The 14,479-nt window shown below is 41.2% G+C and overlaps 1 protein-coding gene across 1 annotated transcript in view; it reads left to right on the top strand.

Moving 5' to 3' along the window:
* Positions 1-5,555, top strand: part of AHCYL1 (adenosylhomocysteinase-like 1) — a 48,315-nt gene extending 42,760 nt beyond the window's left edge. Inside the window, exons 12-17 of the mRNA XM_012663378.1 lie at positions 50-144; positions 228-326; positions 736-804; positions 1,243-1,321; positions 2,816-2,936; positions 3,474-5,555. Coding sequence (XP_012518832.1) covers positions 50-144; positions 228-326; positions 736-804; positions 1,243-1,321; positions 2,816-2,936; positions 3,474-3,480 — 470 coding nt within the window. The 3' untranslated portion in view covers positions 3,481-5,555. The remainder of the gene's footprint in view (positions 1-49; positions 145-227; positions 327-735; positions 805-1,242; positions 1,322-2,815; positions 2,937-3,473) is intronic.
* Positions 5,556-14,479: the final 8,924 nt, after the last annotated feature.

Raw genomic sequence — 14,479 nt, 5'->3', positions numbered from 1 at the left:
ACCTTTGTTTCTGGAGTGTTTTTCCTCAGCCACTCATCTTTACTTTTAGGAAATAAAAATGTAGTGACGCGAGAGCACTTGGACCGCATGAAAAACAGTTGTATCGTATGCAATATGGGCCACTCCAACACAGAAATCGATGTGGTAAGGCTTCTCTCATGTGTCGCTAGGCCTTTCCTGTCTACCTTCCATCATAGCCACGGTCAACTGTGCCTCCTTCCTTTTAGACCAGCCTCCGCACTCCGGAGCTGACGTGGGAGCGAGTACGTTCTCAGGTGGACCATGTCATCTGGCCAGACGGCAAACGCGTTGTCCTCCTGGCAGAGGTACACACACAGCACTCTGGCAGAACAGCTCAAGCAGTGTGGTCAGGTCCATGGTGGGGAAGGGTGGTAGAGAAAAAATACTAGGCCTGTGCTTCCCTGATTCTATCTTTGGATAGAGGTGTATTTCTCAAACGGTCTGATCCTTAAAACAGAATCACTCAAAAAAAAAAAAATTCTACTTTTTACTAAATAACATACTATTTCCTGACCACAACTAATTATTCAACCTTCCAGACTCAGATGGATTTGTAGAAAATAGTATAAAACCTAGGGTCCTGATTTGTAACTGTAATTCCTTCTCTTCCAACTGAGTCTAGAGGGGTATAAAGTCCTTTCTGGCATAGGCTTGACTTGCAATCTGAGACAAAGGGATAATAGCTCATCCCAAGGTTTTCTCTGACCTTTCCAGGGTCGTCTGCTCAATTTGAGCTGCTCCACAGTTCCCACCTTTGTTCTGTCCATCACAGCTACAACACAGGTATGTGACAAAATGCCTGCTTGCCCTACACTGAATTGTGGAACTGGGCATAGATCAGAGTTCCAATGAGTGGCCCAGCCGTGCTGTGTTCTTATCGACCTATTCTTTTTTCGTGTAATAAATTGTTGAGACTTAGGCTTTCTCAAGAATAGAAAAGAGTCACTAGTCAGTGTTTGTGTCTCTTCGTCTTGGCTGTTTTAGTTGAGAATATAGTGTTCCAGCTTAGTTGTATTTAGTTTGTTCTTCTGTCAGGAACTGAAAAAAAAAACCAACAAATTCTCTTATGGTGTGTGCTGGCCTTTATTACAGGCAGAGTCCTAGGTGCTGTCACTATGGTAGATCACTATAGTACTTACACAAAACCCTGTTAAACCTAGTTTTATTTTTATGTCCCTAAGAACTGTTTTTGTGTTTCCTGGCCCTCTTTTTTCACCTTAGGCTTTGGCACTGATAGAACTCTATAATGCACCTGAGGGACGATACAAACAGGATGTGTACTTGCTTCCTAAGAAAATGGGTGAGTGGAAAACGGTGGAAACCTATGCTGATCCCCAGCTGCATGGTTTGGTAAAATGACTATCATGAAGAGCATTGGATTTAGAGTCAGAGTACTAATTCCTTTTAGTGTTTATTGGTTATTTGACCTCAGAACAAGTTTTAATCTCTATGAGCTTCAGTTTCTTGATCAGTAAAGTAAGAATAATACAACATACATTGCAGAATTGTAGTAAGAATTACAGCTACAGAATAACAGTGCTTAGCACAGTGGTTTAGAGTAGATGCTCTTATTCTAAACAGGCTTATGAAATTCAGTAAATTTCTCAGCACGACTGAGTATAGCCTTAGACCAAAATGAGAGAAACAGAAACACATACATTTATTGTCCATTCTCTATGTACGTATGCAAATTACCTCCTACCTAACCTCCTGTCATGCTACAGGACAACTATGCTGTGTTCATATGACATAATACATCATCTCTAGTCCTTTACCTTTCTGTACAGTGGTACCTACCTCCCAAATTTTTGACCTCTTAAAGCTAAAAAACTTCTTGTCCCCTCCAATAGCTTACCTCAGATTGGTTTTTTAAAAAATTCATAATCATAAAAGTCAGGGAAGCTTGTCTGTGGAAAACTACCAAATTTGTGCCAACTAACTTAGAAGTCCATGATTCTAAGATTTGAGGCCTTTATGGCTCTTATCCTGGATAAGTGTTAATGACACAAGGCTCTTTTGAGCTTACTGGTGTCCATTGTGATTCATAACTTGACTATAGTTTAATCCGGTTAGGGGGGTTGCTGCAGGAAGGTGGGAATAGTATGTGACATGTTGGCCACTGAGGTGAAGCCGAAAGCTTTGCCAGAGGAGTATAGGGAGCTATAACTTCACCCCCTTTTGTCACCCTGCTAAGTGGCTTTCCAGACACACTTGGGATGTACTGAGAGAAGTAGCCTTCCCTAAAGGCAGCTTTGAGGGTTTTTTTTTTTGTTTTTTTTTTTTTTTGGAGACAGAGTCTTGCTCTGTTGCCTGGGCTGAAGTGCTGTGGCGTCAGCTGAGCTCACAGCAACCTCAAACTCCTGGGCTCAAGCAATCCTCTGCTTCAGCCACCCGAGTAGCTGGGACTACAGGCATGCGCCACCATGCCTGGCTAATTTTTTTTTTCCTATATATTTTTAGTTGTCCAGCTAATTTCTTTCTATTTTTAGTAGAGACAGGGTCTCGCTCTTTCTCAGGCTGATCTCAAATTCCTGACCTCAAGCGATCCTCCCGCCTCGGCCTCCCAGAGTGCTAGGATTACAGGCATGAGCCACCGTGCCTGGCCTGAGGGTTTTTTTTTTAATTATTATTATTATTATTATTACTAACCAAATATTTCAAGTTCTGGATTCCTTCAAAGTTATTCCATCCCTTGTCCTCTGTCTTAAAAAGCTTCAAATGAAAATGGGAAGATTACACCCTGAGGGGCATATTTGAAAAGGAGTCTGCTCCTCTCCCATTTTGCTCTTCCTAGATGAGTACGTCGCCAGCTTGCACCTGCCATCATTTGATGCCCACCTGACAGAGCTGACAGATGACCAAGCAAAATATCTGGGACTCAACAAAAATGGGCCATTCAAACCCAATTATTACAGGTAACTTGGGGGAAGCAGGTGAAAAGCTCTTTTCCCCAGTATTAAGCCAAGCAGTCAAGCCAGCTTTCTAAAATGAAGACCATATGCTATACCTGATTTTGAAGAGTACAAGAACTCTGCTCCAAATTAACAGGGTAGGCAGAGAAATTGTTTATTTAGTGGTAAATATAAAGAAGTCAGAGTTTTCTGAAATTTTGGAGCTCGGGCCTCACCTCCAGAGATTCTGATACACTTGGTCTGGGATGGGAACAAGCAAAATTATTTCGTAAAAACTCCCCCGATTAGTCTAACGTATAGTCAGGGTTGAAAACCACTGACTTTTATTATCAGGGAGCAGGAAGTAACACCAGAAATGGTATTGTCAGAAACCCTGTGGAAGAACAGGGAAGAATGATTCCCTGGCCTGGGGAATGACTGCAGGAATCCCCAGCTTGGGCCAGGGAGGGACTCTGGAGAAGCTGCTCTCTTTCTGATTCTTCTCTTGGAACTCTCACATGGAAGATACAAGTGTTAACCAGTCAATCTCTTTCTTTACAGATACTAATGGACCATATTACCAAGGACCAGTCCACATGAACCACACAACTCTAAAAGAAATATTTTTTAAGATAACTTTTATTTTCTTCTTATTCCTTTCCTCTTGATTTTTTTTCTATAATTTCATTCTTGTTTTTTCATCTCATTATCCAAGTTCTGCAGACCACACAGGAACTTGCTTCATGGCTCTTTAGATGAAACTGAGGTTCAAGGTTCCTCACCCTAGTCACTAAAGAAGGATTTTACTCCCAGCCCAGAAAGGTGATTCTTTCTTTACCATTTCTGGGGACTTTAGTCTTAATTTAGGTACCTTATTAACAGGAAATGTTAAGGTACTTTCTATGTGGAACAATCTGCAATGTTTAAATCGCCTTAAAAGAGCCCATTTCTTAGCTGCTGAAATCTGCTGAAATCAGTGCTCTTTCACTTCTTCAGAGGAGCAGGGATGGTACCTACCAGCCAGGTAGGTTAGATGTAGGTGGTGCATGTTAATTTCCCTTAGAAGTTCCAAGCCCTGTTTCCTGTGTAAAGGTGGTATGTCTGGTTCAGAGATGTGTATTAGTGAGTGTTGCTCATTGAGATCCAGGAGGCCCACCTGGATTTATAGTATAGTCCTTCCACCACTCCCACCAGACTCTCATATTTTCTAGTTTTAAACCGGACTGCACTCTATTAAGTTGAATTTTGTCTCCTAGCATTATTTCTGTCATACAAAAAAAATAGAAAAAAGGAAAAATCTTTAATGTTAACGTTGAGGGACTGTTTGGGTGGCTAGTTGTTATCAATTCTCTTTTGAACCTTTGGAACTAAGGTTGCCAAGTTGAGTCTAGTGAAATGAAAGTCTCAAACTCTAATAAGTCCCTGTGTTTCTAGCCCATAGTTTATAGCGTCAGTGAACCGGAGCCATAACAGCAAATTCTATCAGCTCTGACCCATACAGCTTGTGCTGAAGGCAAATTTCTTAAGCCATTACTCAGTATAAAGCACTGAGCTCTATCTTTAGGATTTATCCTTTAAGAGCCAATTTCTGGTCAGCTGTGCTTCTGCAACCTAAAATATTTAAAGGAAGGTAGGTGTGGATGGGAAGAAGAATGATAAATTGGGCCAGGGTGAGAGAAATCTAGCTCCATATAATTTGTCTGGGACTATAGGCCCTGTATAACGTTAGTTTTACAAAAGTGATACCACTTTTGATTGACACATACCACAAAAAGTTTATGAACTAAGATCTTATGAACTAAGATCTTAAAGGGCAGTTTACGTGTAGAGAAAGTAATCAGTACATCCTGGCTCACTTGCTGAGAGAGTCCCCAGAGAGGCTCTCTCAAAGATCAGAGAGATGTATTCTCATGCCATGCACCCTGCTTACCAGCATTTCTGCATGGTCAAATGAGCTTTATGCTCATGAGCTTTAAGTATATAATTACCCAGGATTTTAAATCCTCGACTTGTTCTAGCTTGTGATCCTTCAAAGTTGGGTCATACATGAGTGCTAGATACTAGAAATTTTCATTTCTCTCTCTCCACCAATCAGAGACAGGCATTAAAAAACAGGAATATAAGAAAGGAAAGCTTTCACCCTGCAGCTTCCTAGCAAGGGACAATTGTCTTGCCAAAACTTTTTTCCCTTTCTTCTCCCATTTCTCCCCACCCAGTCCCTTCTCACTCCTTGCCAGTATGACCGTGCTTTCTTCTCTGTGGATACTAACCGTTAAAGCCCTTTTTCCCAGGGCACTTTAGCCAATCAGAACACCACATCTCTTAGGGGAGGTAACCTGGCCAACAGTGTATCCATCACGTCAGCTCTGTTGGAAGGAAGGAGCCCAGTCCTGCTGCCCTTTGGCCTGCTCCCTGATCCCGTATCTATTACTGTGTCCATAGGAATGATAGGTAAGGGCTCTGTCTCTGTCAAACTGTGTAAACAAAGGACACTGTAGAAAAATATCTGGCATCAGAGGGAGCATGTGGAGAGCAACTTGGGAGGAACACGTTCATTTTGTACTGAATGATTTTTAATGAATGCAATATTAATCTTGCAGACGAGCAATAATCATTAAAGTCAATTAAAATGATAAGACCTTATTGGCAGTCTGTGTCATTCTTGATTGAAACTTCATTAGAACCTGTTTTCTAGTGGGGAGAAAAGTCACAGGTGAGCAGCATTTAATAGAGATTTGTTGAGACCTTTCATGTAGAGGCTGGATGCAGAGTTCTTCAGTAATAGCTTAAGTTTTGTATGCCTGCACTGTGCCGAGCATTGGGCCTACACACTTTCACTCTTAACTTCCTTTAAGAAGCAGACTTCCTGCTTAAGCTTCAGGACTCCCCATTTGCATAGTCCCCTTCTAAGGTCCTGTACCTAATTCCTAAAGAATGCCCCCAAAGTTATAAGCTTCAGCCTTCCCCCATCAGGATGTTTCTGATGCAACAATGTATCTGTCTTAGTCTGTTTCTGGTGCTCTAACAGTGCGCTCCCCAACCCTGGGCCGCATTTGCAGCCATTCCCCATCACTGGCATCACTGCCTGAGCTCTGCCTCCTCCAGTGGCTTGCCACACTCCCCCCTTCCCTATGAAACTAGTCCCTGTTGCCAAAAACGCTGGGGACCACTGCTAACAAAATCCTGAGACTGAGTAATTTATAAAGAGCAGGAATTTATATTCTCACAGTTCTGGAGGCTGGGAAGTCCAAGATCAAGGTGTAAGCAGATTCAGCGTCTGGAAAGGGCAGCTCACTGCACCTCGTAGGGTGTCCTCACGTGACAGAAGGCGGAAGGGCAAAAAGGGCCTAGGTAGTTCCCTCCAGCCCTTTTATAAGGGTATTCATCCCATTTATCAGGGCCCCACCCTCACGACTTAATCACCTCCTAAAGGACCTACCTCTTAATACTATCACATTGGCAATTAAGTTTCAACTGATAAATTTTGCAGGACATAGTATTCTGCCCCTGGCCTCCAAAATTCATGTCCTTATATGCAAAATACATTCATTCCATCCCAATAGCCACCAAAAGTCTTAACTTACTCCAGCACCAACTCAGAAATTTAAAGTCCAGAGTCTCATCTTAATCAGATATAAGTGAAATTCAAGATAAAATTCATCCTGAGACAACCTGCTCTCTAGCTGTGTACCTGTGGAATCAAGTTACGTACTTCCCAAATACAATGGTGGGACAGGCATAGGACATACAAGGAGAAATGGGAAAGGAGTTACAGGTCCTAACCAAATCTAAAACCCAACAGGACAAACATTAAATCTTAAGGCTCCAGAACAATCTTTGACTCTATGTCCCACCTTCGGGACACACCGAGATGGGGGTTGGGCCTCAAAGGCTTTGCTCGGCAGTTCACATGGCAGCTCTCACAGGCTGGACTCTTACGTCTGTAGCTCTCCCAGGCAGGAGTTGCACACGGGTGGCTCCACAGCTCTAGCGTCTAGAGGCTACCCCGCTCACACAGCTCCACTAGGCACTGCCCTAGCAGGGGCTCTGCGGTAGCCCTGCCGCTGTGGCAGTTCTCTGCTTGGGACCCAAGGCTCTCCAAGGCATCCTCTGAAGTCTGGGTGGAGGTAACCATGCCTCCATCACTTTTGCACTCTGTGCACCTGCAGAGTTAGCACCACATGGACACCGCCAAGGTTTATTGCTTGTGCCTTCTGGAGTGGCAGCCTGAGTTCTGCCTGGGCCTGCTTTGGAGCCACAGCGGGGGCGGTTAAGGAGTGCCGCACCAAAATGTGGGGAAAAGAAACTTGACACAGTCCTGGGCAGCAAGCCCCCAGGCTCTGTGGGTGCACTGGACATCTCCTTTGAAACCAGTCTGCCTCCAAGGCACTGGCACTCTGGGCCTCTGGTGGGAGTGGCAGCCTTGAAGATCTCTGAAATGCCATCAGGGTTATTCTTCCATTGTCTTGATAAACAGCATCTGGCTTCCTTTCATCCAGCTTCAAATGTCCGTTCACTTGGCCACACTCTAGTATTTTCTCCCCAGCACACCTTTTTATTCTTTACAACCTGGCCAGGCCAAGAATTTTCCAAATCTTTTAAGTTCTGCTTCCCTTTGATTATAAATTCCATCTTTAATTCATTTCTCTCTTCTTGTGTTTTATAATAAGCAGTCAAGAAAAGCCATGCCACACCCTCAACATTTTGCTTAGAGATTTCTCCTACTAAATAAATATTCTAGTTCATTGTTTGCAAGTTCTGCTTTCCACATAACACTACAACTAGGACACAATTCAGCCAAGCTTCTTTGCCACTTTAGAACAAGGATGGCCTTTCCTCCAGTTTCCAATACCTCCTTCCCCATTTCTGAGACCTCATCAGACTGGTCTTTACGGTCCGTATTTCTGCCAGCATTCTAATTACAACCGCTAAGTAACCTCTAAGATTAAGGCTTTCTCTGCAGCTCTCTTTTTCTTCTGAGCCATTAACCAGAATAGCCCTTCACCATCCAGCCTCTATCCATTATCCAGGTCCAGAGCAACTTCCACATGTTTAAGTATTTGTTATAGTAGCACTCACTTCTGGTACCAGTTTCTCTCAGTCCATTCTTGCTGCTATAGCAAAATTCCTTAGACTGGGTAATTTACAAACAGCATAAATTTATTGCTCACATTTATCAAGGCTGGGAGTCCAAGACACCAGCAGGTTCAATGTCTGATGAGGGCCCAGTCTGCCCTTCCAAGATGGCTACTTATTCCTGCATCCTCCAGATGGGGCAGAGGGGATGAGCGCCGTGTCCTCATGTGGCAGAAGAGATGGAGGGCAAAAGGGCCTACCTAGATCCCTCCAACCCTTTTGTATAAGACATTACTCCGATCCATGAGGGCAGAGCCCTCGTGGCCTAGTCACCTCCTAAAGGCCCTACTTCTTAGTACTGTTGCATTGGGGATTAAGTTTCAATATGAGTTTTGGAGAGGACACAAACATTCATACCATAGCAGTACCTATTTAAGAATATTGTTAGAAAGTAAAACGCTTTCTATTTTCTTTTATGTTGGTGCCACACAATGTTGATGATTTTTATGTAGGCTGGTAAAATTGTTACAGCAGAGTTGACCGGGAACACACCGAGAGGCACACGGAGATATGGCAAAAACAGGTTTTATTCACGCCGGCCGGCAAGGGTCAGAGAGGGTTTTGCTCTCCCCAAATTCTGAGCGCCAAACAAAGAACGTAGCAGTCTTTTATACACTTTGCTTAAGGAGCAAGAGGGGCACGGTTACAAGAGGGTTAACTTTAGTGGGGCAGAGTCCTAAGCTACTTTAGTGCTTGGTACGCTAATTGCTATAGGTGATTTATGGGGGCGCAGCTGCCGAGGAAGGGCTGCAGGGGAGGAAAACCGGGTAGTGGAATTTTCCAATTTTCCACTTCAAAATGAGTGTATTTAATGCTGTGAGGCTTTATGCATGCATATAAATCCAAATTTAGATAAACTTCATATTGCCTAGAGATTAAAACTTTAATTGTCCTGTTAATCTGTTTGATGACTTTCCAGTTTATAAAAAGTCATCTATAATGGTGGGAGAATATCTTGAAGTTAAATATTTGAATGTATTTAAATTAACTGTCAACCTTGTATTTTCATAAAACTGATTCTTCAAAATTGGTGTTTTTTTTTTTTTTTTTTTGAGTGGCTATTATATGGCAAGGTCTGTTTTAGATACTTGGGATATATTACTGTAGATCAGAAGATCTCTTCCTTTGTGGAGTTTACATAAAATTCCAGCAAGACTCTGCCTTCCCTCTCCCCTTTTTCTTTTACCCACAATTCAGCCATTAGGTAAGGCAGAGCAAGCTGGGCATCCATGTGGATCTGCAGCCTGTGCGTATGAGTGGGATCCCCAGCTGGGGCTGTGGCCTGGGACAGGGAGTTAGATCCTACGTGGGGCGGCCAGGGCAGGCATGCAGGGGGTGGATAGCAATGGCAGATTGGTTAGGAATAGGAGACTTGATCAATATAAGCAAAAATATTAGGGGTAAAGGAAGCTAACTTTCTCATTTTTGGAGAAGGTGTGACAAATTGGAAAGGAAAACACTGCAATGAACTCTGGGTTTGACTAGGTATTGGTGTGAGCTCATAAATTTCAACATAGATAAAGAAGTATAAATGTATGTGTGGGTGTGCAAACCTCCCTAGCTCTGTCTACTAAGTGAGCCTTGGAGCAGTGGTACGTCTCTTCCCCCAGTGCAGTGCACACACCTAGCATCCAGGTCTGGGCACTACGTTCGCCACTGAAAGGACCCAGGACTCCTTGGAGAGATGACTGATTCCATGGCTGGGCAGGAAAAGTACAAGATGAGCCAGAAAACAAGGAAGTACTCAAAAAAGGGCACACTAGCCAGCTTTAAGGAACGAAAACAGCAAATCTGGGACAATCTGAGCATCAACATAATAATGACTTGTAACCCATTGAACAAAATAGGAAACTATGGGTCTATACTGACATAAATGAATCAGTAAATAAATAGAAGTTTAACGAGAAATGGGATGTGTATATACTCTCAGAGTAGCTTTCCATACAAGAAACTGAGGGAAAGAGGAGCTTCCAAGTGGAGAAGACTGGCAAACCACCTTAATCAAGTGAAAGAAGTGAACACCAATAATGGGAGAAATCTGAATCCTTTACCACTTGATAGGCTGCATTGAGAAGAACATAGCACCTCTTCTGTAATATTTCTGCCAAAGATGCATAAACTGAATCTAATCACGAGGAAACATCAGACAAATCCAAATTGAACGACATTTTACAAAATAACTGGCCTATAATCTTCAAAAGTACCAAAGTCAAAGAACGATTAAGAAACTGAATAAGGCTGACACAACTAAATGCTGCCCCAAACTTGTTCATTTTACCACATAAAGGACATTGCTGGGACAGTTGGCGAAATTTGAAAGGGGTCTGAGGATGAGACGGTAGTAACATCTGTTCATTTCCTAAGGTCAATGACTGAACTGTGGTTATACAGAATGCTTTTTTGTAGGAAATAAACACGGAAGTATTAGGAGTGATGAGTCATCAAGTCAACGACTCACTCTGAGATGGGCCAGGAAATAATTATTTGTAATATACTTGCTACTTTTTTTGTTAGTTTGATTATTTCAAAGTTAAAATTTTACCAAACGAGAATCCCAAGACAAAATACATCAGACTGTGGCTTAATTAAAAACTTTTAAAAAATCAATTGTGCTCTATTTAGGGACATCTTGACCAGATAATAAAGGTAAAGCCTTTTGGGTTAGTGAAGGAAAAGAAAACAAAGTCAACAGAAAAACAGCATTTTACATGCCTACACAAAACAAAGTATTTCACTGACAAGGAAATCCCAACTAAAGTAATATACAGACAGGATGGTTCCAAAGAAAGTGGGGAGTGGGGTGCAGCATGGCGTAACCACTCCAGACCGCTCCCTGCCATGGGTACTGAACAATGTCTTACCTGCCAAATAACTTCTGAGAAATTTCTAGAGAAGTTTGTGAATTTTGAAAGAATGCGAAACAAGAATTGACGTTAGTACTTCTCTGTCACTGGTTAGGGTAATGGTTGGCAAACTATAGTTCTCCCATGAGCCAAATCTAGCCCACTGACTGTTTTTGTATGGGTCACAAGCTTGGAATTGTTTTTACATTTTTAAATGGTTGGGAAAAAAATCATGACTAATATTTTGTGACACATGAAAATTATATGAAATTCAAATTTCAGTATCCATAAACGGAGGTTTTATACACAGCCATACTCGCTTATGTGATATCTATGGCTACTTTCATGCCGCAATGGTAGAGTTTAATAGTTGCAACCAAATGGCCCACAAAACCCAAAATATTTACTATCTGGCCCTTTACAGAAAGTTTGCTGACCCCAGGCATAAAGGTTGTGTTGGGTATAAAGGGAAAGACATTAGAAAGCATTTGATTTGCATTCTATTAGGTAAGAAGAGGGAGTCTCCCTGTGAGAGCAGAAACAGAGAATGAAAGCATTAGAAAAGAAAGGATATTGAACAAAGAATATTCTAGTCTTGGTTAGCAGCTGCTAAATCCACCTGCATCCTGGCTAGGATTTCCTCTGGGATTAGGAAATTTCAACAAACTGATAAAGCAACTAAAAAATTACTTGGGAAGGTAATTTTTATTCCAATTTAGAATGTGTAATTGAGCAATCCACTTAGACTTACAATTTTACGTTACAACCAATTTTACATACAGTAATGAAAATTTACATTATGCATTCAAAACATTACACATACACAGTATTGGAACTTTTAGTATACTGTTTTGTTTTTATTTTGTTTGTATTTCATTTGCCAGACAATTGAAGTACTCCAAAAAGGAAACCAAATGTATTAAATGCATAAATGCATTTGAAAATGTGTAAAGGAGTTCAGGTTTATAAATAGGATATTCAGGTTTCCCTTAGAAGTCATTAATATTTGCTAGGTTTATAAATACAAGATTTATAACCATAACTTTAAAAAGCTTAAGTAATATTATTTTACTTTAATAAACTGAATATTAATTTTTTAAACTGAAGTAACAGCTCCTCCTCCTCCTCAAGCAGCCCTTGAGGACATTTTAAAGTATCCTCTGAATAGAAGGAATTGTCCTGGATTGTGAGCTGGAGGGTCCTTGTCTGTGATCCGGGCCTTTCTCCCTCGTCCTGCGGCCCTGTGGCATGTTTCTCCACTACAACCACCAGATGGCGCGTTTTCTCACGTGGTCTGGTTGTCAGCGTCTCTGGCTAACAAAGGGATAATAAAATGCAGGTCCACAATCCTTTCTCTGAAACCCCTGTATTTTGAAATTGAAAATTTTCCAGATGTTTAAAACGCAACATGAATACACAGTATATTATGTAATACTTTTGACTTAGTCTTTTGACTAATTCATTTTGTGTGTAAGAAAGCTGGGAGATTATAAATTAATCTGACCTAGAACAGAGTTAAGATGACTGATCCCTTTGGAAAACAGTATTAACTATTAGTTATTTGCCCTATTAGTTAACTAGCTAAAACATTATTAATCTTTTCCTTTTCCTTTGCCGTTATCGGAGAGGAATCCATGTAACACAGCAACTAGAGGGTAAGACTGGACCCATAGATGCCTTATGTGCTATATAGACGACTTTAATATCAGCCATTTTAATGACCAGCAATGTCTCAGCCAGGGCTGTGCTGGAAATTGCCAGAAACAGGCTCACTCTGCCAGCATGCACTTAGGTATCAATGGGTGAGAAGCATCTTGCCCAGTACCTGACACCCTGTAGACACATAATATTTGCTAATTTCCTTCTGCAAAGCCCAACTGAACAACCACCATGTTCTCACAGTTCCTGCAATGCTATAATGGCTCAAATATGCAATTTTACTTCTTCCAGTCTCTCGAACAATGACTGCTCATGGTGAAGGAAGGGCTTCTCAACTTAGGCTTCACCTCTTGGTAATAATAGTAATTGTCCTTTTTTTTAAAAAAAACAATGCATTATAGTTTTCAAAATGATTTCACATAAATTAGCTCATTTGATCCATAGCCTCAAAAGACAGTTGGGATTTTCCTCATTTTATAGAGGGGGAAAGAGGAAAGAAAGAAATGCAAAAAGACACTTCTGCAACTTCTATCCACTCCCTACTGGGTTGTGCTTTTTTTTTTTTTTTTTTTTGAGACAGAGTCTTACTCTGTCACCCTGGCTAGAGTGCAGTATCATCATCGTCATCACAGCTCACTGCAACCTCAAACTCCGGGGCTCAAGTGATCCTCCTGCCTCAGCCTCCCAAGTGGCTGGGACTAGAGGTGCATATCACCATGCCCCACTAATTTTTCTATTTTCAGTAGAGACAGGGTCTTGCTCTTGCTCAGGCTGGTCTTGAACTCTTGAGCTCAAGTGATCCTCCCAGAGGGCTAGGGTTACAGGCGTGAGCCACTGTGCCCAGCCCTGGGTTGTGCTTTTCTGAAAGTTTCCTGGCAAGTTGGGGAAGTGAGCTCTCCAGCTGTGCTCCTGTTCCTTCACATTTGGGATTCTTTTTCCTTCTAGATTCTAAATGGAGTACAGTTTGAGGAATTTTTGCCGGCTAAAGTGAGGACTCTCTGGGAGTCAAAATTGTTGCCAATTTAAGTAGCTCTTATTTGGAATTCTTGAGCTGGTCACAGTTGGATACACCACACTTCATTCAGGACAGATTTCCACACAAGTTCAGTTGATTCTTATAACAAAGGCTTGTTACCTTTCGATATTAAGTTTGAACAAGCAAGAAAAACTTGAAACAACCCACATACTCATCAACAGGTAACTGGATAAATAATAGAATACTATTTATGAACTACTGCTATCATGGAACAAATGTATTTCAAAATAATTATGTTGAGTGAAAGTCAGACAAAAAAAGGATACATATTGCATGACTGCATTTATGTAAAATTGTAGAAAATGCAAACTAATCTAAGTAATGGAAAGCTTATCAGTGGTTAACTTGGAATGGGAGAGGAACACAGTGATGGGTAGGAGGGAAGAATACAAGGGTGTACAAGGAAACTCTTGCAGGGGATGGATATGTTCATTATCTTGGTTGTGGTGAGGATGTTACAGGTGTTTACATATGTCAAAATAAACCAAACTGTACACTTTAAACATATGTAGCTTATTGTGTATAAATTATAACTCAATAAAAGTAGCACATTGATTACAAAAATTTTAAAAACACAGAAAAGTGTAAAGAAGGAAATGAAAATAGCCTGTTTTTACCATCCAGAAATAAAACATATTAAGATTTTGGTGTATTTCCTTCCAGTCTCTTTTCTGTACATACGTATACACCTACACACTGAGAACCAATTGTACACTCCATTATATTATAAACGTTTTCCCATGTCACTAAAAAGTCATCTTAATATTAAACACAAATATTAATAGCTTCTCTATATTCTATCTTATGCGTGCCCCATTCAGTTAGCCACTTTCTTATTAGCTGTTTCTCAAATTAGGTTGGTCCCAACTTTACATGATTGAAAATACCACTGC

This window comes from Propithecus coquereli, unplaced genomic scaffold (genome assembly GCF_000956105.1).
Source record: "Propithecus coquereli isolate 6110/MARCELLA unplaced genomic scaffold, Pcoq_1.0 Scaffold802, whole genome shotgun sequence".
In the NCBI taxonomy this organism is placed as follows: Eukaryota; Metazoa; Chordata; class Mammalia; order Primates; family Indriidae; genus Propithecus; species Propithecus coquereli.
This window is presented reverse-complemented; position numbering and strand designations above follow the sequence as displayed.